At 37.5% G+C, this 24620-nt stretch overlaps 1 protein-coding gene across 5 annotated transcripts; it reads right to left on the reverse strand.

Annotated features, from left to right (window-relative positions):
• Positions 1 to 4503: 4503 nt before the first annotated feature.
• On the reverse strand, positions 4504 to 24097 carry ptpn5 (protein tyrosine phosphatase non-receptor type 5). 5 transcript variants are annotated; one of them, XM_048184833.1, is made up of 15 exons: positions 23670 to 24092; positions 21539 to 21657; positions 21355 to 21421; positions 17645 to 17843; positions 14666 to 14776; positions 14498 to 14575; positions 14081 to 14319; positions 13434 to 13620; positions 13257 to 13341; positions 13071 to 13150; positions 12377 to 12514; positions 11670 to 11780; positions 10047 to 10207; positions 9189 to 9302; positions 4504 to 8954 (listed from the first exon to the last, which is right to left on the reverse strand). In XM_048184833.1, exons 4-15 carry the CDS (start codon positions 17810 to 17812, stop codon positions 8861 to 8863), a joined length of 1566 nt encoding a protein of 521 aa, XP_048040790.1. In that variant the 5' UTR covers positions 17813 to 17843; positions 21355 to 21421; positions 21539 to 21657; positions 23670 to 24092; the 3' UTR covers positions 4504 to 8860. The 5 variants fall into 5 exon arrangements, with proteins under 5 accessions (XP_048040790.1, XP_048040791.1, XP_048040792.1 ...); XM_048184834.1 differs by lacking the exon at positions 23670 to 24092 and having other exon boundaries at positions 21539 to 23615; XM_048184835.1 differs by lacking the exons at positions 21355 to 21421; positions 21539 to 21657.
• Between the last annotated feature and the right edge of the window lie 523 nt (positions 24098 to 24620).

The raw sequence follows: 24620 nt of genomic DNA on the forward strand, positions 1-24620 counted from the left end.
TTTTCCTCAATCCTTATATTTTTCCATCACCGTACTCCGTAATATTAAGATCGAACAAAAAGGTTTTTTTTCTCCCCCATTAAAGCATCTCTGTTGCTGTACAGTGAGCCTCCGTTCATTGGGCTGCAGCCACCACACGAGCTCCCTGTCATGACACGGATTCGGAGGCTAAGGACGACTGGAGCCCCCTAGCGGCATCGTCAAGTTTATCTGAGAACTAAATGGATGTGCCTTCAATATTGTGCAACAATATATAAAATATTAATAATAATATAAATAATAGCAACTAATACTGTTGTAAGGCTTTCATGATTCTGTATATATAGAGGCACACTACTGTGTTATGATATTGCTCTTATATGTTATTGCAATGGGTTAATATTTAGGTAAATAATAATTAGGTAAATATTTTGCTATATTTTGATATATTTTCAGACCTTGATGTACAATCACTGAACATTTAGTTTTATATTTAACATTAAATATTTAGATATTTACTTGCATAAAATATAAAAAAAGAAAAGAACATTGGAATATTGTGTCAACATGTTTTCAGACACTTTTTTTTAATCTTTCAACGTCACCCTGGTGAACAGTCACATGTGCGAACATAATCATATTATGTGTGGACATGCAGTCGGTGAGAGCTCTTATTGGCTGTGTGTTTTTGTGCAGATACATGGCTTTGTTTTGTTTGTGCCATGTGCTCCACTGTTTTGTCTTATGCTGCCTTCACGTGTTCTCGGAATTATAGTACATGCAAGTTTCCTAGGAAAAATTACACATGAACGCACTCCCGTTTGAATGCGATGAGCTCGTAATCACGACTTCAGAAGTGGGAATTATCAAATTTCCGATAGCACGTGAAGGCAGCATTAACCAAAGTCCCTTTCAAGGAAAGGAAAATATACAGCTGTCGAAATCCGTTTGCCACTTATCTAGTATGATAAGTGACCCTGGAATAGTGGGGCTTTGGACACCTCTAGGGGTTCTCTTCAGCTGTCTGACCAGGTCCCGTGGTCGGGGCAGTCGTCAGCAGTGGTCAGGTGGTCATTCTGTCAGTTTAGTAGGTAAGTGGACAAATAATAGGTTCGTGGGACAGGGGGTGGGTTCCATGTGCGGGGAAGTGGTCAGTTGTGGTCAAGGGGTCAATTTGTAAATTTAGTAGGGAAGTGGACAAAAAGTAGGTTCAAGGGACAAGAGGCGGGGCCATGGAGTGGTCAGCATGCTGGGAAATGGACAAATGGGAGGTAAGCAGGACGGGGGTCTGCATGCCAGTTTGTATGGGAAATGGACAAATATCAGGTAAGCGGGACGGGGTCCCGCTCGAGAAGCGTTCACTTCCAGCTTATTTGAATGGGGGGACCCCCCATGCAATAGGCCTGAAGTGGGACGTGGTGGCGCCCCGCTGTGGAGTATGGCTGAACTGCATTTAGGGGGCTTCTGTTCGGACCCCCGAGGGGTTGGACCCCCAGATCCTCCTCAGTCCTCATTGGGGATCCGGGGCAGACGGTGTCGAACCCCAACCGAAAATTTCTCGCGTCCAGTGTAAACATGGTGTCAGGCTGAAGGAAATGCATATTTACGCCTGTACAGTAGAGGGCGCAGCTCAAACAAACCTTTCAGCAGTGCTGCCATTCTGGAATCTGGGGCACGTTCAAGCTCAATCCGGTGCGCAACGTTTTGCTACGTTTTCCGGGTTTGAACGACATGTTTCCTGGAAACAGTGTGCATCGGTGTGCAACGGGTTTGAGATGCGTTTTCTCTCGTTTGGTGGGCGTGTCAGAAATGTCAGCCCAATCAGCGGCAAGATGTATATAAACCATGCGGTATTAAAGAGACAGCTCGCACAATGAGTAATGTAATATAAAAATACTGTACTTATATATTTTGCTGTTGTATTGAGAAGTGACACTTTAATAAACTTTTCTATACTCCTCTGATTATATAATGGTAAATATTACAATATCAAAGCACAACAACAGTGATCAGCAATAATGATAAGCCTAATTAATACAAACAATAAAAATAATATAGATCATAACACAGTCTTAAAGGTAAGAAGTGGATTATCCTTCACCTGAAATGTTTCTCTTTTCATCCTGAAATGCAAGGCAAGTGTTGTATCACAATAATTAGAAGTTTCCACAAACCCTTTCACTGGATTGGGATGTTCTTTTATTCTGGACGGCAAGGGCAGTGACTGTAACATCGAGTGTATGTTGCAGTATTAAACACCTATTTATACCAACTTAATAAGGCTCCGAAAATTCTTCAAAAAGAACACAAAGAATGTCCTTCTCAGCTGCCATTGTTGCAACTCTTGCGTCATCAGAACAGGGTGTTCAACGCACCACCGTTTCCGTTTAAGCAACGTTTTGTCGGGGCTGAACCAAGCGGCAACCTCCCCCTTTCTCTCGTGAAGCCAATACGGAAGTAACTTAAACTGCGATTCATCGACTGGCCGCTAGGGATAGGCTCCAAAAGAGAGCAGAATCTCATAGAGTCCCATGTTAAATTGGCCAAGTTTATAGCAGAAAAAAACATGTTTACAAGTTGGTTCAAATTGTGGTTTTGGTCTATACTGCTATTTTTGCCCTTCATGACAACTCTGAGGGGGGTGAATTTTTTTTATAACTTATCCGTTTAAATTATATTAAGCCTTAAAGTTCTGCATAATTAAGGGCGTGGTCACTTGAGTGACAGGTAGATTGCGCTGCTGTCTGTGAGCCGTCATGTTACCTCAGCTGCCGCTGAATTTGGCATCTCAGCCGTATTTGTGCTCGATTATTTTATACAATTATAAAATATGGCTTGCTGCATAATATTCGAGACTGATGTGTGTCTGTGTAGATGTGCATGCATGGGGAAGAGACACAGAACACACGTTGTTGATGGATCGTGGCATTGGCTGAAAGTTTTGGTTGTGAGATTTACTGCAATGACAATGGCGGGAGGATATCAAAATCCGACAGCACTGCTTGGATATTATAACTAAAACTGCTGCACTATTTTGAAAAAAATATACTTTGGACACAGGCTCATTTGTTTGTTAGATACGATCGCTGCTCAGATTGCATCCTTTCTTGAAGAACGATGACAGAGAGCAGATCATTCAGAAGAAATGTGAAATGTTTTTTTGTTTTGCAATGGACATTCATATTTTACCCAAGTGCCACGGATTGGATTCATCTCGCGATCTCTATTTCATTATAAAGGTATGAAGTCCCATTTGATTTTCCATGTTGTTATTTGCACAACCAACACTACTGGTGTTGGAGCATCTATATCTTAAAAAACACCGTAGATTGACAGTAAACCTTTAGAACGTTCTGATGATAAAACTTATCTTCATTAATATTTTAGATCGTATCTAAGATAGATAGATAGCTCCTTTGCTGCTAACATGGTCACGTCGAGCTAGGCAGGCTTGGTTTCAGCAACCAGTCATATCAGCTCAAACCACCTCCCCGCCTCTTTGCCCATTTTCAGTTATCCGGGAGTGACGTGCTGTGACGCGCAGCTAAGATGGCCGCGGCCTCATTTAGGCGTCAAAACTGCTGTTCAGAACTCTATGGGTGACGTCACGGACGCTAAGTCCATATTTTTTTACAGTCTATGGGCTGAACGCAGCCCTGGATTAAAGTAGAATAGGATACAGGAGGAGGAAGTTCAACACTCTTATTTCTAAATCAAATCTAAAATATTTTTTTTTTTAAATATTAGTATGGTTGAATTAGATCATTGAAGGTCATTGGTTAATAAAGTGAGATTAAATACAAAAATACATATTTGTTTGGATGCAATTCTGAGATTGCATTTTACTGTTTTTATTCATTTTGAGGAATACTGAAAGTTTTTATGCAAGTGAGATGAGTAAATGTATGCTCACATTTAGTCTAGAACTACAATAACCATCATGTTCACACATCACACACACAACACCTGTTACTTTACTAGTTACTTGAAAAAGTAATCTGATTACATAACTCAAGTTAATTGCAATGCATTACCCCAACACTGCAGATCATACTATCAGAAGCTCAGAGCTGTGATTGCACTAATGTGCTGCGATTATGCACATATGCTTTTATTCATAACCTAATGTCTATGAACTAAATATCTTGATTCAATGTGAGTGCAGAGTGTGTGTTCCGAGTACTGGGTGCCTGACAGGAAGACCATAACACTGTAAATATATGATCTATATGAAAACCCTACATGATAAAAATATATATATTCATTTTTTTTTTTTTTTTTAATGTAGCTTGAACTTGTATGCTGTACTTCTATAATTCTGATAAAGTCAACTTTTACAGCAGGCTTGTATTTACACAAGCTATTCCAAGCATACTGTAGTCACCCAAATCACAACTCACTCTTCCTTTCTTTTATGTACAGGTCAATATTAAATATTTGTTTGAGATGATGATCACTGGGAAAAACTTTAAAGTAGACTTTCAAAGATGTCTCCATGTCAATCAAAGTCCAATCACCCCATAGTCCTGATTAACAGAAGAATATTTTTATTTAAAAATTAAAGCTTATACCAATAATACAAGCCATGATATTGTAAACTTAGTCATGTTACATTCTATTTGGATTTCAACAGCAGAGGAACAATACGAAAGCAATGAGGCAAATTGTATTTTTTTAAACAACATCTATTTCACTATAGAACAGGATAAAAATTAAACCAAAACAGTTCTTTTTTGAGATTGAAGGGTCTGTGCCAAACATTTCAACCAAAATCACAGGACAATAAATAATCATAAAATATCAAAACACTGATCAACGCATGGTTTCTTGAAAAAAAAAAAAAAATCTTGAAAATATTTGAGTGAAATGAAGAAGCAAAAGGTCAAATACTCAGATGGCATTGAAATATTTGAGTAATTAAGACAGCCGAGGCTCAGGCCTCTGCATTCACATTCAAAAATCAGTATTTCAACTTTGTGCTTGTTTTAGCTTTGTACAGTAGTGCATAAAGACATACTATGCTGGTAGTGAGTTGTTCATGATGATTAAATTAATATCTATTTAAACATAAAACAGCACACTCTCTTTTAAATATATTAAAATCACGGTTACATGGATATAATCCAAGCTAGTTTGGCCCAGGATCTAATTTGTGTGTATGATATAATGATGTACTCATTTGCTGGTGCCTGTGTGTCTGTTACTCTTCTCTGGCAACACAGACGGGTCCGACAGATGGAGTGTTCTGTAGGAAGTGGGGTCCGACTGATAGTGAGTGGGCAGTGAGTTGGGGGAGGGGGAGGACTTCACTAAACTGCAATATTGGCCCTTCTCTCAGTCTGAACTATAACATTGACTTAAAAGATTATTCAGCTAACATGAAATCATGTTATTTGACCCTGATCACTTTTGTTGCATGCATCAGAATATTAAATTGGTAAACCCAATGAAAACAAGATTTATTTGTGTGATCACTGATTAAGGCTACTAACGGCCTTCTTTACACTCATCCAACAACTTTTTTTTTTTCTTTCTTTTTTTTTTTTTAAATAGAATTTCCTCAAAGTGGATAAACTCACTGAATAACAACTGTCCTAAAACAGTACAGTCCTGAAAATGACAAGTTTGATGACTTTGGAAACGCTCAGCAAAGTTGTCCTGCATGGCAAACAATGTACAAAACCAGTAAATGGCCATCAGGGTGACAAACAGCTTGTAACAGACACACAGAGATTTGGTTCAACGTTTTAAAAATGATTCCTCAAAGGAATGTTTTGATTTGAATACATTTATGCGCTGTCCACAGCATTTGCACTGTTATAGTGATCAACACAGAAAATTCTTTTCTAGTTTTGTTTATGCCAAGAATGGAGTTTGCTCCATGCTTACATGTAACATTTGAAAGTCAATGAGTTTACAGGTTGTACCAGTCACTGAAAGATTGTCAGTAAACGATTTTGTTACACTAGTCTATGATTTACAAAAAACTATGATTTTTCTGTTTTTTTCTTCTTCTGTTTTTAGTGATTTTTGATAAATGACAAATGCTGTAGATAGAACTTGTATTTACATTCCATTATATTAATTTATTTATCATTGTGGATAAAAAACCTGTTTTCTCACTCACTTGTACCTTGCAAGATCAGATTTCTATTTAAAAAAATCAGAATCTTGCTGTTTTAATCATAAAAGAAATAAAAGAATTATGTATCATGGTTTACACAAAAATATTAAACAGCACAACTGTTTTCAACATTGATAATAATAAGAAATGTTTTTGAGCACCAAATCATCATACTAGAATGATTTCTGAAGGATCATGTGACACTGAAGACTGGATGCCAAAAATTCGGCTTTGTCATCACATGAATAAATTACATTTTAAAATATATTAAAATAGAAAACTGTTCAATTGTAACATTATTTCACAATATTACTCTTTTTACTGTATTTCTGATAAAATAAATACATCCTCAGTGAGCATAAGAGACTTCTATCAAAAACATTAAATGTATGGTAATGTATAATATAAAAAAAAAAAAAAAAAAAAAAAAAAAAACAATGATAAAATCTATAAAACTACATCTAAATCTAGATTTAAATTTAAATCTAAAAATAATAAAGATTAAATCTTTTGCAAATCACAGTATTTCCAATTGACTTTAATTATTTTATAATCTTATGAAGATTTAGTGTCAACAATGTCACAAAATACTACACCAGCATAAATGAATAATGTAAAAGAAGCTAAAATGTTTAAAGAAAGGCTGGGTAAGTGAGAGAACAGGTTTTACTGTGGAAATTTAGATTCTTCATTTTAAAACCAGTTAAAAATATATAAATATGCTGGTTTCATACATGTACACAATTCCACATGTTGGTGCTAAAACTGGTTAAGGTTTTCAAAGATTGTAAATATAGAATTAGCATTGTTCAGGTTTTGCGGTATGGACCAATCACTACAGTCTTTGGCAGTGTAATAACAGCACAAAAACATAGAGACAAAACTCTTTCAATAAGTATGACGAATATGTCAGTTCATTAAAAATAAATAATAAAATTCACTTACTCAGTACCAACTAAAACACGAAAGCAGTTCTCTAATAATAAAAAGACTAGAACAGCAGCAATTAAAGCACGTGAACGAAAGTCATTCTCATTTCTTGCAAACTATCATGAGGCTTTGAACTAACAACACTTACAAAAAACAACCAAAAAGTACAATCTCTTGTGTAAGAAGGAGGTGTTTTCAAGCTTCTGTAAATTTCCTAATTTCATCTCAAAGCTGCCTGGAAGGAAACATCATTTTGAGGACATATGACTAGTTCGAGAACAACTGGAGACAATTAGGGTGGTAGCAGTACTGTCTAAAGAAATTCAGAGCATTGGTACTTCCAGCTGGATCACATGAGATCATTGATTGAAGATGCGTGTTCCAACAGCAGAGAGAGACTCTGCCGTGTCAGAAGCTTTTGCACATAATCACACACAGATGTCTGCTTGTAATTTAAACATTTCCTTGCTCATAATTAAAAAGAAGTTCAAAATGTACTTGCTCATGCAAACTGCAAGTCTCAGCAAAGCTGTACGAGCTGCCAACTTGGGCAAATACTGATTATACATCTTAACTAATCAGATACGCAGACCCACATATAAACTATGTTAAATGTAACCAGAGTAAAACAAGCTCATAAAATAAATAAATAAATAAATAAATAGAAATTAGCAAAAAACATCACAACTATATATGTCCCATTGTCATGATTTCTGCTATCGATACAAGCTGTGATTTACAAATTTAACATTAGTTGGATACAGTGTTTCGGCATTTTGATACATAAAACCTTGAGGTGCAGCATCAATGCTTTTTAGAGTCCAACTAAACCATTTTGCATGATATAGCGTCCAACGACACGCAAACCGAGAAGGCAAAGGTATGCTGAGGGAAAATGTACATCATTCTGTACGGAGAGCAGCCTCTCTCAGTCTTACTGAATGAGACTATGACAGGCTTAACACCACGCTGCGTTTAGATCTGCCTGACAACATCTACATACAACCATACGGACCCCAGTACAAACAGAAAGACACGTATTAAGGCCATTTTGTATTAAATGTAGTAGGCTAACCTCTTCTAGAGACCAACCACACATCCGGAATTAAAGTCTGATAATCAATGTAACACATAGTAAACATTATCTCTCTCTCTCTCTCTCTCCTTCTGGTTCTGCGACACTATCTCTCTCTCTCTCACACACACACACACATGCACACATATATACTGACAGTTCAGATTGCCAAGAGGTTGATCTTTCAACATACGAGACCCATTTATGTACACGCACACTTCTCATTGATACATTGAGTTATAAATCCTGTAAAAATGTCTTAGCAGTAAAAGGAAAATTGCTGTGTTTGTAGGCTCAGAAATTGAAGAGGTCCCTAAACCTAATGCTAAATATGCATCATAAATGGAGGCCTTAAAAGGTGTCTGCTTGTTATTGTGTTCATCCCACTAGATATGAAGTACACACGCATAGAAATATTGTCGTGTTTGAGCACTGATGGCCTGCTGAACGTTATTACGAGGGCAGAACTTGTGTTATGACATATCTGATCGCTTGAAGTCTGTTACTGTTATGGTAAGGAATAAAGAAAAATGTCTATTTAATAACTGATTGGTGTCTTGATGTTGGATTTAGGTATTGGAGATTGGAGTCAACTAAAGGTGTGCTTCTAAAAGGACGGTTCAACCTAAACGTCTGTTGTGTTTGAAGACATGAGACTTGAGGAGCTGAGGGTCAGTCCCTGACCCATGTGTTTGGATGAAGGTCAACTCTTCTGTGAGGAGTGATGTGAAGGTTGTGCGCTCATGGAGGCTTTACTCTTCTGAGGTCTTTCGAAGCTGTCTTTCGTACAGGCTGAGTACATGATGAACAAACTGATACTGTTCCGCTGTCTGGATCATCCCACCTCTGAACACACAACAACGTTAACAACAGCATGAGGCCAACTCTTAATATACTTCATCCACAGAATAGCATCTAGCAGTCCACCTTTATAGCACTCAACAAGAGACTAATATTACACCATATAGGTCTTGCAAGTGTTTTTATCTATGACTTTAGGTTGGCCCGGTTACCGCTGAGGCCAAACAGCTAATATTCTGACACTCATGATTAACAGAACATACAGTGAATATATTTTACCTGTCCAAGCGTAGCTGGCTAGTGGTCTTCAGGATGTCAACCACCCCTTCAATGCTTAGCTGCTGGCACAAGATGGAGGTAGCAATGAAACAGCCAGTGCGTCCAATCCCTGCACTAAAAGTAAAGAAAAAAATAAATACATACATACATACATATACATACATAAAAAGTAATCCTTAATCCTTAAAGTTAGGGTAAGCAATTTTTTATAAATACTTTTTGTTATACTGATTGAAATAATCAATCAGTAATAAAAGTGGTCTAAATATTAAAATATGTACATATATCTTTTGTGGAAGTCTCAGGACCAAAAAACCTTTGTTCAATCTTTATACGATGTGTCCTACCTGCCTGTCAACATATGTATTTCCATACCTCCATGCACCCTGCTTGCGCAGACATGAAACTTCATCAGTGTGTTCCATAAGGCTATGCAGAGTTGTAAACAGACACTCACTGAACGAACGCCAAAAACAAACAGCAGCTGCTTTTTACAATTCCTCCTGAGCCAAAACAATGCCATGTCGTAACTGTAATTAGAAGATGGCAACGTTCTACCCGGGACGTTCCACCTGGAGCTGTTCACCTTCTTGGACTCTGATTTTTGTGTTTCTATGTCATGTCACCACTATCAACACCGAAATGAATCTGCAGCAGTCAGGTTGTACAAGTAAGAGCTCTGTAAGTTGTTTACGTTTATTGTAATGTTATGTGCTTTGAGACATGCGCTAATTTAACACCGTCTCTCGTGACACTTTGCAGACTTTGCTCTGGCTGTGCGCATTCATGTGTTTTGGAGGAGGCGTGGCTTTGGAGACGTTCTGAAGAGAGGGTTGAAAGATGAAAAGTGTGTGTTACCTGCAGTGGACAATGACAGGGCCACTGTTGGGTGGGGCCTGTTTCCTCGCTTCCTCCACTTCCTGAACCAACTCCAGGAGAGGCGGGGCCTTGTCTGGAGTTTTTTGATCTGGCCAGGATGTGTACCAGTACTGTCTGAGAGTGCGCTCCTCACCCTCACTCTACACACACAAACATTCACCAACATGTTAATGCACATTTGTATTTTGTTGGCACACATGTATACACAAGAGTGTTTCTAGCCATTGTAATTCCGATTCAGCATGTTCAGTCAGCAAAAACATGCTCCGACACACGCCAACAGACTCCGACAGGGGTAACGCACTGATCCGACAAAACCAAACAAAGTGCCTGTTGCTGTCTGTCGGTATGTTGTGAATTGAAAAAAAAAATTTTTTTGTTACTTTTTTAGATATATAGAAATTGCATTTCAGAGTGTGTTGCTCGTTCACAAACTGCACATGCAATAAAGAGCTGCTTCATGTGTTGCCCATACTAACACAAGCATACATTCTTTGATAAAGGGTACAACAGGGCTAAAGGTGCACCGGGGTAAAAGGTGCATTTGACTTTATTTAAACCACTAGATAAGAGGGCACAAAAATTCAGCTCAGCACTTTTATTAAAAACCAATTTTGACAATGCACATGGAATTTTGCTAATCACTGACAGCAACATTGATTGATGTTGATTCTGAGCTAATTTGGTCTAATATTTGATGTTTTTTAAAATGTTGTACATTCATGTAGCAAATGAGAATCGATGAAATTATTGACTATATTTTGAGGGCAAAGGTCTTGTTAATGATTTTCAGTTATGTTTAAGGTAATTAAAGCAACAGTGTAAAAAAAGTATGGTTTTTGGGGTAAAAGGCGCCCCTGCTGTTGGGGCTAAACGTTCAATAATTAACATGATGATAAATAGCTGGCTGATAAATGATTTGTAAAAAAAAAAAAATTGTTAAAAACATTTCCTTCAATTATGTGAAACACTGCATTGCTAAATATATTTGTTGCCATGACAGCAATGCCTCCAGAGGAAACAGTAGAAAACACACTTAGAAGCAGAAAAATTGTGTGCACAACCTGGACTTCTCGCTTTTTGTCCGTATCATCTTTCTACGTCACTTTCACACAAACTTTTAGGAGATCAAAAGTTTTTGACACATCAATTAATCTGCATTTCTCAAGTTTTGGGGGAATTCTACTTGAAAAGAGGATGCAAAATATATTATTTGACTCATTTTTCATGTGTTTTAAGCAAATGCAATGTTGATCAGTAGGTGGCGCTGTCACCAAATTGCTCAGGTACCCTCAGTCCATGGTGACAATGAAGTGCTACATTTTGTTTTTTGTTTTAAGATATACTTGATACTTCCTGTTTTGGGTTGTCAATGTTAACTCACAAATTCTATCTCTTCAGTTGGTATCAGTGTGTCTTTAATAATCATAAGAAGAAAAAACTAATACAACAGACACCATGCTGCACGGCAACCAATAAAATATAAACATTTCTAACTGTTAGTCAAGTCAGTTAATACATTAAAAGTCCATCAATCATTAATTCACTTATAAATGAATATCAATTATTTTTTACCAAAACACACTAAAACACAAAACAGACCTTCACAGTGAAAATCCTTAGACTGTAGTCATCGGCCTGGATGACCAGTTTGACAGTGATCTCGATACCCTCACAGATGACACTGTCCTCTGGCCAGTATTCTGTGCATTTCTGTGGGTCACACAGACAAATATGTTTTATTTAATTCATGTTGAAATCCAGCACAGCTCATTTTAACCCATTCAGAAAAAATCCCCAAAACAATTAACTATTACTGATGACTCACTGAAATTCACCTAATGATGTTTTATTAACAAAGTTTGAGAGGAGCACGTTCAAATGATCTATCCAGTCAGCATAAGAGGAGGCCTGTAAACACGTTGCCGACTCACCTATCTTCCTCGACAGTTTTTTCTGCATCCCTCCACCACCCCGTCTCCTCACACTAGCCTGGTTACTATCCTAACCAAAGATACGGGGGAGTACTCTGGGTTCGGGCAACATTCCGAGCTCGGAGCCCTCCCCTGGACAGCATGCCAAATACACATACTCTTTTACTCTATCTAATCATTTGTAAGTGTGAACTCGTGAAAATATTTCTAGAGAGTCAACATCACCTGAAACAGGTGTCTTTAGTAACTTTTTGACTACTGCAAAATGGCTTAAGTAACAAATTTACAAAGTGAACATTTGGGAATGTGGTTTCATCCTGAGTTAGTGCTTAGTATCAAATAGTATCAAAATATCAAACATGAATATAGCCAGACCTCATTTTTTTCTTCAATATTGGTGATCATGACGATAATGGGACAGCGCTCCTGCCAAACCATCCTCCAGAAATCCCCCACTGTGTTTACAGTCGGACCCTGTGTGGCGATGTATGCCTTTTCTTTCCCACCATAGCCCTAAAACAGCGTTAGATAAAAACAAAGATGCAAATTTGAACAATTTTTAACGGCTGTTTAGAGATAAAGCCTTTACTCTTTAGCCTATAGCATTTCTATGTGATCTGAAATAGTGCATACACCTGCAAAATCTCATAAAATGGTTATTTTTTTACACACACACACACACACACACACACACACACACACACACACACACACACACACTTCTGGTAGTTTGTGATATATATATATATATATATATATATATATATATAATATGTCATTAAAAGCTAACTCGGCTAAATATCTAAATAAAACCCTAATTGACTTAGTACATTTTTGTTATCCTTTAACCATATGTCTTGAGTATCTCAATAATATTGTATCATGAGTTCAGTATTGTGATATGTATCGAATCATGACATGAGGGTATTGTTATACCCCTATTAACAACCCTAAAAATGTGATTGTTACATTACAATCTTGTTCATTTTATGAAATGTTATTAAAACAACTTAAAAACTATATCAGCCAACAAAGTTACATTTACCATTTGATGCTAACACAGACTCACCTTCAAATAATTAGCATTGATGTAGGTGCTGAGAAAATCACCTTCCTCTTTTGCTTTTAAGCAAACTCTGCTATGTGTGTCTGCAATTTAGAGATAAGATCTTACAAATACAAAGATATGCCAATATCAAGAACAAACATCATGAGACGTTTCCACATAAAACTGTGTATAGAATGTTATACGCACTTGGTAGTATAGTTTTGTAGCGATTCTTCCTCACCACGCCGGGAAAATTATATTCTTTTGGGTCCACGAAGTTCATGGGTGTCTCCTATTTCCACCAGAATCCCAAGATGAGCAGTGATGTCATGTTACGATCACTCTTTTGTTGTGTATATGCTTGTAACTGTGAACAATACTCACGTAGAACTCCGCCTGCAGTACAGCGTCATCCAGTGCGCGCTTGTGCAGCTGCTCGGGGGTGAGCAGGTTTGATGCGTTCTGCAGGTATTCCTGTGTACCCTGCTCTCTAGGGGACAGCAGCGCTCCGTAGGGCTCTGTAGTACCAGGGGTGCACATGTCCAACGTAAGCGACACGTTAGAACCTCTCCTGAAAAGCACAACAGAGTTTGTGCGATGCGATTATTCAGATCACAACTGAATTCAGATTGAATGAGTTTTTCAAGTGTTAAAGTTATGAATGGGTCACAACTATTACTTTTCTTTTTATAAAAGTTTCTGTTTTGTGCACTTTTAGGATATAAAATTCTGCATGAATATGGGAAGTGGGAATTCATCTGGTGTTAAAATATTTATTTAAAGTTGCCTTTTAAATATTGAACAATTGCTTTTTAATGTTTAATTATGACACAAGTGGATAACCTTTCCATCCTCACCACTTCTGCATTTATTATTCTTTCCTCATTGAAATATTCAGCATACTGTCACATTAAACACTAAACTAACAAAGCCATCATAGAATATTCTAAAAGCAAACAACAACAAATTATTTATGAGATGTAATATACATCAAACGTGAAGCATCCAGAAAAAATAGCCCATTTTATTACCTTTCCTGCAAGCCCACAGATTTGACAGTGAGAGTGACAGGGTCAGCTTCGGTTTTCATGTCCATAAAGCAATCGAACACGGGCGTTTCCGGAACAGCATCCAGCTCGTAGAAATCCTCATGTTTAGCGTCTGTCCATTCTGAATATGTAAAGGAGGGCTGCCTGCTCATGGACTGACGACGGTCGTCAGGGAAGCAAGATGGGTTGCCAGGCACCAGGGTTTTAATGCAGAACAGCGTCTGTTGTGACAGCAAAAGGAAAGTTCAAGCTTTACACAATGGAATGAGTGCATGCTAAACAATGCAGGGTTCAAATCAGCTGCTGCAACTCTGTATACACTGATCACATGCTGTAGTGCAGTTTGACGGGAATCAAGCTCTGAGTAGCAAAAGGCAAAAACATACAGAACATACTCACTCCAGTACCAAGGATGACTACACCTAAGAAGAGTGTCGCTATGAGGGGCAACATGCTCTCCACCCTCCATATCTCCATCTGCAGACAAGAGCATTCATGTGTTTTTTGTTATTTTGTCACTTCAAAAAATGAATGGTATAGAAGTCATTTCAGCTCAAGCTCCGTCACCTGTTGATCATAGGCATCACTGGTGGAGAGAAGGTACTGAATGAGATCCAAAACTTTATGTGCTGCTGGAAAAGCCCTGTATCCATTCAGCATGTAAAGGACCCACAAACCCTGAACACATCATCAAAACATTTATTTTTACACATGCACACACACACAAACCCTTCAAAAGTTAAAAGTGACCTACATAAGTAGAGATGGCAAAGAAAGATATGAGATGTTTTTATATGAATCACAAAATTCGGCTGAAACTGTTGTTTGCGTTTTGGAAAGCTTAATGTCAAATTAATAAATGAATATTGTTTTGTAAATACACCACCCTTCAAAAGTTTGGGGTCTGCAAGATGTTTAAAATGTTTTTGAAAGAAGTCTCTAATGCTCACCAAGGCTAAAGTAATATTGTGAATTATTATTGTTATTTTTTTCCCCTATTTTTTTTTTTATATATATTTTAAAATGTGATTTATTCCTGTGACGCAAAGCTGAATTTTCAGCATCATTACCCCAGTCTTCAGTGTCACATGATCCTTCAGAAATCATTTTAATATGCTGATTGGCTGCTTAAGAAACATTTCTTTTTAGTACAGTGCTCAGCATAAATGAGTACAACCCCCTTTGAAAAGTAACATTTTAAACAATATCTCAATGAACACAAAAACTATTTCCAAAATGTTGACAAGACTAACCCTGCATCTCAAACAGCTCCCTAAGTCGTGTATCAGTATACCGTGTAAATGAATGTGGCCGACTTCCTGATCAGTGCCCTGACTACTGAACTAGGGAGCTGATTGAGATGCACACTAAGTTTTATATAACATCTGTTTATAACATGAAAGTAAGGATAATAATTTTACTTAGAGAACAAAATTTTCAGTTTTACTCAAATTAGGGTGATGCAAAAATGAGTACACCCCACTGAAAGTTTCTGGAGCAAAGCTAAATTTTAGACTACAAATGTCTAATTTAACAAGAATTCAACCACAGGTGAGTCTAATTATTCATTACACAGGTGTCCAGCAGACAGTTGACTATAAAAGGGTGTTAAAACCCCTTCCTATTTCATGCTGTCAGCAATGGCACCACATGGAAGGAAATGTCACAAGACCTGAGAAATAAAATAATTTCTTTACACCAGAAAGGTGAAGGCTACAAGAAGATTAGCAAAGCTTTACTTATCAGTCAGAATGCTGTAGCAAAAGTGGTACAAAAACTTAAAAAAGATGGAACTGAAACCTCTCACAGAGACGTCCAGGTCGTCCACAGAAGTTAACACCTCGACAGGAGCGTCTTCTGAGGAGAAGGGTTGAAGAAAATCTGCATGCAAGTTCACTGCAGTTATCTAAAGAAGTAGAAAGCCAAACTGGTGTGACTATTTCCTGTGACACAATACGGCGTACACTGCAGAGGAATGGCATGCATGGGTGCCGTCCACGAAAGAAGCCTTTCCTAAAGCCCAGGCACAAAAAAGCCCGCCTAGAATTTGCCAGGGCCCATGCTGACAAAGATGAAGACTACTGGGACTCTATACTCTGGAGTGATGAGACCAAGATAAATGTTTTTGGAACTGATGGCTTCAAAACTGTATGACGCCGCAAAGGTGAGGAATACAAAGAAAAATGCATGGTGCCTACAGTGAAACATGGTGGTGGCCGTGTCCTTATGTGGGGCTGCATGAGTGCTGCTGGTGTCGGGGAGCTGCATTTCATTGATGGCATCATGAATTCACAGATGTACTGCTCTATACTGAAAGACAAGATGCTACCATCACTCCATGCCCTTGGTCGTTGTGAAGTATTTCTGAAGAAGAACATGTTGAAAGTGATTCAGTGGGTCTTGATCTGAACCCAATCGAACACCTATGGGGAATTCTGAAGAGACAAGTTGAGCATCACTCTCCATCCAGCATCCAGTCTCTAAAAGAGGTCATTCTTGAAGAATGGAAAAAGTTAGATGCTGCAAAATGTCGCCAACTTGTTCATTCCATGCCTAGAAGACTTGTTGCTGTCATTAAAAATGATGGAGGCCATACAAAGTACTAGATGTAGTAGTTTTTGTTGTGGGGTGTACTCATTTTTGCATCACCCTAATTTGAGTAAAACTGCAAAATGTGTTATCTAATTTATATTATTAACATTGCTTTCATGTTATAAGTTAAACAGATGTTATATTAAACTTAGTCTTGTCAACATTTTGGAAATTGTTTTTGTTCATTCAGATATTGTTCAAAATGTTACTTTTCAAAGTGGGTGTACTCATTTACGCTGAGCACTGTATTAATATTGAAAACACTTAATACGCTGCTTAATATTTTGTGGAAACCATGATACATTTTTTTTCAGGACTCTTTGATGAATAGAAAGTTCAAAAGAACAGCAATCTTTTGTAACATTGTACTATCACTTTTGATTAATTTAATGCATACTTGCTGAATAAGTATTCATTTCTTTCAAAAAAAAAGAAAAAAAGAAGTGACCCCAAACTTTAGAATGGAAGTTTATATATATAAGTCTTACACAGCTGTTTGCTGGTTTTTCAGACAGGAAGGCATGTGGTGCAGTTATTGACTACAGGGTCGATCACAGCAGACCCTGGAACAGCCTGTCTTTCTATACTTTTGCACAAACACACTCAAACAGAAGGACATTTTGAGCACACAAATATACAGACACACCACAACAACTGTTTTATTGTCTATTTACATGACAAAAGCCTTCATTATAAATTTAAAACACTCCTGGTTTCAAAAAGTCAAACTTATTCAGCTACACATCATCATTACTCACTGTTTAATTTTAGCTAAAAGCCAAATTTGCCACTTTTAGACAAAGCCAGAACATGGGAATAAACAAAATATTCTCATACATACAGCGTAACATAAAAATCAATAGACAGTCAGTGGTGTGCACACTGCATAAAGTGTGATATGTATGTATTAAGCATTTATTTCTTAATTATTTGAGAGAATGTACATGAACTCACTGTGAGTTGAGACAGTGTGTACAGCAGGAGGAAAGCTCCAGCTGTAACACTAGCTTTCAGAACTCTTTCCCACAGAGCACCACCAACCCCTAACAGGGGATCGTGGGTAGGTGGGGTGGCACTCTCCTGCTCTTTGGGTGCGTCCTCTCCAACAGGGGCTTCTGCCATGCTGCTCTCGAAACTTCCTGTCTTTAAACAGCTGAAACAGACACAGAGAAAACCATATTTACTAAAGGCAGAATAAGATGTGTGTAAATATGTACAGCAAAAAACAAAATGAACAGCTAATTAAGTGCAAAAAGGAGCAAGAATGCAGCTGAATGTAATCAGAGAGTAGTACACTACAGCTTCTGCAGTACAGTCGCATAATTCATGGCATTCCTGTGGGAGGAATGACACATTTAGAGGTGGACTATGCAAATGAGACAGTGCTGCGGACATAACGCTAACATGGGGTGTTATGCCATATACAGTGTGAACAGCACTGTAGCAATCTTGTCACAAAATCCATAATGATTAGCATTAAGAAAAGATTAGATGTTTGAGCAGCAGTGAGTCATTTTTTTTTTCTAATTACATTAACCATTTAATTTTGCATGATTACTGTTAGTCTACTGCTTCATTTTTTATTTATTAAATGAGAACCATTGACCATATAAGGAATCCTATTTTCAAGTTTCAAAGCATGTTAATGCATGAGCTGAATTCAGCTCATTTAAACTAAAATATTCCCACATCATGTGAGAGTTAGGGTACTGCTGATCAAATTTTTATCACTTTTTTCAAAGCAGAAATGCTTATGACACACTGTGTTTAATATTTAAACACTTTGCTGTGTACTGATAGTGACTATCACTTTTAAAAAACATTAAAGGTGTACAATATTGCTGCTTTGTCAAAGTTAAAGCAATATAAGCAAGAGTTAATATTTCGACTTCAACCATATATAAACAAGCCATATTATTTTGCTTAATCCATGATCCATAAATCAATAAAAATGAAGATGGAACCTAGCCATCAATTTATTCCAGTCATCACTCAAACTGCTTTGCAGGAATTTAAAAAATACTTTAATTTAAAAAAATTTCAATTTATATATATATATAACTTTATTCTCTCCATTTCATCAGCTTGTTTCAGAGTAACTGGTATCAGTTATAAACAAACACGTTACTCAATTTAATATTAACTAAATTCTGAAGATTAAATGAATATTTCTTAACTTTCTGAATGTTATTAATTCACATAATTACAAATAATATTGAACATCACACTGGTTTCTTAGCATTTTCTTCACACAAAGCACAAATTCAGTGCATTTTCCTGCCCTCTTGATTGACAGGATATATCGGCCCTGACTATCAGCTGTTTTTAAATCATCAGCTGATAGCCGATGGTGTGAAAATTTGCTTTTATCGGCCGATACCAATTATTGGCCGATATATTGGTGCATCTCTAATATATATATATATATATATATATATATATATATATATATATACACACACACAAGTAAAAAGTCAGACAGAGAAGGCTGTCTCACCTTTAGTGCAGAGTCAACACTCAGGGCTGGAGTGGATCACTCTGATCAATACTCCAGCTCCACACACACACACTCACACACACACACACAGAGAGAGGCTGCATTTACAAGAAAAACAGTCACTTCAGCAACAAATACACCCACCCCCCTTTCTTTCACTCCTTTATCTCCCTCTGACCCTCATCTCATCTTTTCTCTTTTCTGCATTTCTCCCTTCCTCTCTTCTTTTGTCCATTCTCTATTCTTTTCCTCTTTCATCTTTCTTTAATGCTTACCCCTCTCTCTTCATACCCCTGACCCTCATCTGCGAAGAGTCACCTTCTATCCATTTCACCTTTATCCATCTTTGCCTTTTTTTTTTTTTACCTCTCCTCTGTAATGAATATTATTAATTTATTTATCCCTGTACTCTATTCATGCTGCAGCTGGATGCTCTTGAATTATCAGAATGAGCTATAAAGAGAAGAGATTGCTGTGTTGAAGGATACGCGCACACGCACACACACACACATATACACTCAAGTACACACCCTTCTCAGATTGTCTTTCATCAAACCTAAGCATAATCATCTCAAGCCACTTGCTTAATCAGCATTCAATTCCCAGCCACAAAGTGTCTGACAGGGAGAGATGGAGAAAGAACAGCCTCTGCAGGCAGGTATCTGAATGAAACCAAGGATTAAATGGGACATAAACAAACTATTTAGTAAGGGAAGCTATATGTTTTTGTTCTTCAAAGATTTGACAACATGTGTCATTTGTCAATGATAAATACACAGCATTCATTACCGAACATTCAAAAGGTTGTAGTTGGTACAATTTTTTAAAATGTTTTTGAAAGAAGTCTCTTATGCTCACCAAGACCTTGTTTATTTGAACATTTAAAGGCTGTTTTCACCCCAAAATTAAAATTCTGTCATTCCAAACTCGTCAGACTTTTGTTCATCTTTGAAATGCAAATGAAGTCCTTTTTTATGAAATCTAAGAGCTTTCTGTCCATCCACTGACTGCCTTTGCAACTGCCACATTTGACACTTCAAAAAATTCATAAAGATATCGGAAAACTAATCCATATGATTACGAGCGGTTTAGAGCAAATATTCTGAAGAGACTTGATCGCTTTTTAATATGAACAGATTTAATTTAGGCTTTTACTCTCATATTAACATTGATCAGCGAACGTAAGCAGAAGCTCAACATAACCTGAATGACGCACAAGAACAAACCTCTTGCGGAAGCTCAAATGTGTGGGAGAGGTTTGTTCCTGTGCGTCATGTCAGAATGTTCGCTGATCAATGAACATCTCTTAGATTTCATCAAAAAGATCTTAATTTGTGTTCCGATGATGATTGTGTTCCAAAAGTCTTACAGGTTTAGAAAGACATGAGGGTGAGTAATTAATGACAGAACTTTCGTTTCGGGCTGAACTATCCCTTTCAATTGAATTTTTAAAAATACAATAAAACAGTAATACTGTGAAATATTATTACAATTTTCAATTGCAATATTTAAATGTTTATTATTTACAATTTTCAATTTTATAACAATTTTTACAACTGAATTCTACTTTAATATATATTATAAAATGCAATTTATTATTGTGATGGCTGAATTTTCAGCATCATTACTCCAGTCTTCTGTGTCACGTGATCCTTCGGGAATCATTCTAATATGCTGATTTGGTGCTCAAGAAACAGTTGTGCTGCTTAATAGTTTTGTGGAAATAGTATAGCTAAATAAAAGTATTAACTTACTGACCATAAACTTTTGACCGGTAATGTGCATACAAATAAATTTAACTTAATATTGAATTAAACTCAGCTTACTTTCTGACTAATAACTTCTGTTAAAACTTTATTTTTATAATTGTAAAACATCAGAATTTAAAATTTCACTGAACTACATAGCATTTATCAATAATGAACTTATTTAAGTTATATGTTATTATTATGTTGCCATTTCTATTTTAAAAAATATTATAAATTTATCTTAAATTTAATTTCTGTTAAGATAAAAAAAAAAAAAAACTTGTGAGCTAGTGTTGTGTGTATACAAAAAGAGTCACAACACGCATGGCTTTCATAAATCACAGCATAATCAAAAATATAATTTACTCTGAGAGAAAGAACAGACATACTTCATAAAGAATCAAAAATAGAGCACTTACTGTATAAAAAAAGCAAAGTTAGGCTCACATGACAGTGACAAATGCCTCTCTCAGGACCTAAAACAAACTAGGAGTAGTGAGAAGGAAAATGAGGAAAATTAGAAATTTTGTACATGCATTGCATTAAGAATCTCAATTTTAATAGCAGTATTTACTGTATATAGCAGTAGATGATCATTCTTACTCATGCAGCTCTGTACAGGGCGCTACAGATGGCGATACAAGCATAAGACACTGCGTGCCAAGTCAACCAACAGTATGGAGTCACTGAGCGGTATCGAATAAATAGCCCTCCATGTGTGTCTATCACAGAAAAATGACAGGTGGTCAAAATATAGCAGGAGATATGATTAATCCAAGCAAGACATCCAGGAATCAAACACATTACAGGCGACAGGCTAGACAAAAGGACTAAAAAACAATGAAGAACTTAAGGTCTGTGGAGGACGTATCTAAAACCCGAACACACACTCAGTCTTCTCTACGATCAGTAAACAATAGCCGCAGAGGTCTGGTCTGGTGATGACGTGATCTTCATTGGCATGGGGGTAACCATGGAAACAAATACACTCAGCAGCAAATGGTCTATATAGAACCACAATCAACACCCCCCTTCACACACACACACACACACACACACACACACACAAAGATACACACTCTCTGACACCCACACATACAGACACGCAAAGGGATCATGCAGCAGACACAATCCATAGTGGAATAAAAGGAGAAACACAGTTCCCATCTGGCATAGATGTTTCCTGCCTTTTGTGTTTGAAACAAATATGAAATCCATTTCTCTTCCCACAATTCTAATGAGATGCAAATTCATTATATAGGGCTTTTTAAAGCCAAAATCTATAACCAACCCTAACCTATACATACAGACACGTATTAACAGCATAAACTAAGCATAGACATATTCCACGGACTCCGCACTGTACAATGAGGCAAACTTCCTACACGCTATTCTGAACTATAGTCTGAGATTAAAACAAAGTTAATATGTCAGCAATGCTTTTAACAACAACAATGGAGGGTAATAACTGTTGGCAATTCAGCATGGCCTTATTTATTTTCATTTTGGATACATTAAAAGTCTATATCCATAAAGGAAACATTTTTAATTCTCCTCAGCAAAGAATTAGCTAATGGCTATACTGATTTTTTTTTCTATGTTAATAGTTTTAATGAAAGAGAACAGCATGAGAGAGAGAGAGAAAGAGAGAGAGAGAGATTACCTGCTTAATAGCAGACCTACACTATAGGGCCGGTGTTTTATTGTGCTTGGTTGTATGAGAGGATTACGCTTTATGCTGGATGAGTTAAATCGGTGTGTTTTTGTTCTGCAGACTGGGCCCAATATTGCGCTGCACCTTTGGATTTCCATGAATGAAAGCTGTCATGGTTTCCAAAGAACCCACCTCTCCGTCTCACTCTCCATTTCTGAAAAGCATAGCTGATGTGATTATCTGGTTGTATACATTTCAGAGTCGAACGACAAAGACAGGGCCACAGATCATTTGTGAGAAAGAGCGAGAGAAAACGAAAGAGTGAAATCACGGGCAGGGGATTATTTAGACCAGTCTCCCTCCCCATGCATTTTAAGTCTCATTGGCTTAATGCATTGACTAAAAGCTAACATCCCTTTCTAAAAATAATTCCTGCACAAACAGTCATTATACTGATTCAAAGTCTGAATTATTCAAACAAATGCTCAAAAAAGCAGAAAATATAATAGTCTGACTGCATATAGCCCCCACATCCCCATACACACATCAGTTACACACATACAGGATGTCAGCCTATCTGGAGAATATCAGGCACACAGCAGAAGGGATGAGATAGTCTACACTTGTTGAATGCCATTTAAGGATCACAAATGCATCCTCCCCACCCTCCAAAACCCACCCAATGTGCTTTGTAAAATTAACCACTGCATCTATAGCATACTGATAAAGTAAATCTGTTTTTCATCACCATAAGACCATTTACTTCAATTTCCCACCGGTCATTCTGTTCACCAACCAAAGACAACCGAACGTTTAGCCTACGTATGATAGCATGAATGATACATCCCAACAGTAGCTAGTTTTTTAAGAACGAAACATCCAGTATAAATAGGAGTACAATCACCATACTGAAACGCCTCGCTCATTGACTCGCTTCGCCTCTTCATTGAGAACAGCACTGCGTCGACCGAGCGTCTCAGCATCCTTAAAAACACGACACGCGCTTCCACGGGATGAAATGGACACTGAATAATAATGTAAACCGCACCGTATACGGGAAAAATACGGATGCGCTCTTACCTCTCAGATCGGTGAAAGCGATGGAAATGAGCGCGGAGATTCGCGCAGCATCATTAATATTCACATCACAGCGCTCGCGGAGACGCGCGCGGAAGAAGGACAGGCAGCGGGAGAAGCTGCAGTCGCTGCAGAGCCGAAAAGCGGCCCTCCATATGAGCCCGCCTCTCTGTACTGACAATCAAAATGAGGAGGGTCACTCTCTCTCTCTCGCTCTCTCTCTCTCTGTTTCTGTCTGTGTGCGCGCGCGAGCGTGCGTGCGTGCGTGAGCGCGCGTGTGTCTCAATATACTCTCGTCTCTCTCTTCCGAGTATATTTTTGTTTCGTGAGAACCCTTTTGTATAGTTTTCAATAGGTGTTGACGTGTTAGGTAGCCTATTGTCTTTCGCGAGGCGGATGGTGCGATGCTTCACTTTAGGTGGCAGCTGGAGGTGTAACCTAGGCAACGTATCTCTGGGTAGAATGGGGTGGAGGGTGGATGCGCTTTAGTGCCCTCTTCTCTCTCCAGTCTTTTTAAAATTGGTTTCAAATAATTACAATTACAGTCAGGGGCTACATTGAATAAACAAAAATAGTTTTATTTTGTATACAACACTGACAAACTTAAATGATAGAAATATCCTCAGCACTCACATTAGCAACAGCATCATTTGAAATGTGCTATGTGAAAGAAAGAGTAATATAGACATGATTCGAATAGGTTAAATGGTAATGGAAAAAAAATAGTCACACTTGTAAGCTTACTGTTCATGGTCAAAAATGACAGCACTGGAAACGACTGGGAAGCGCACTAGTGGAAAAGTTTGGTACTGCACCCAATCAAAATCTTACTGAAAGCTAATTTTTTGAGAAATCAACCTCAAATTTGGAACTTGTTTAGATTTTTGGCTTGGATTTTGTCACACTTTTAGAGTAAAACATGATTGGGAAACTATATATTTCATATAGAATTTA

Source organism: Megalobrama amblycephala, linkage group LG3, assembly GCF_018812025.1.
Source record: "Megalobrama amblycephala isolate DHTTF-2021 linkage group LG3, ASM1881202v1, whole genome shotgun sequence".
In the NCBI taxonomy this organism is placed as follows: Eukaryota; Metazoa; Chordata; class Actinopteri; order Cypriniformes; family Xenocyprididae; genus Megalobrama; species Megalobrama amblycephala.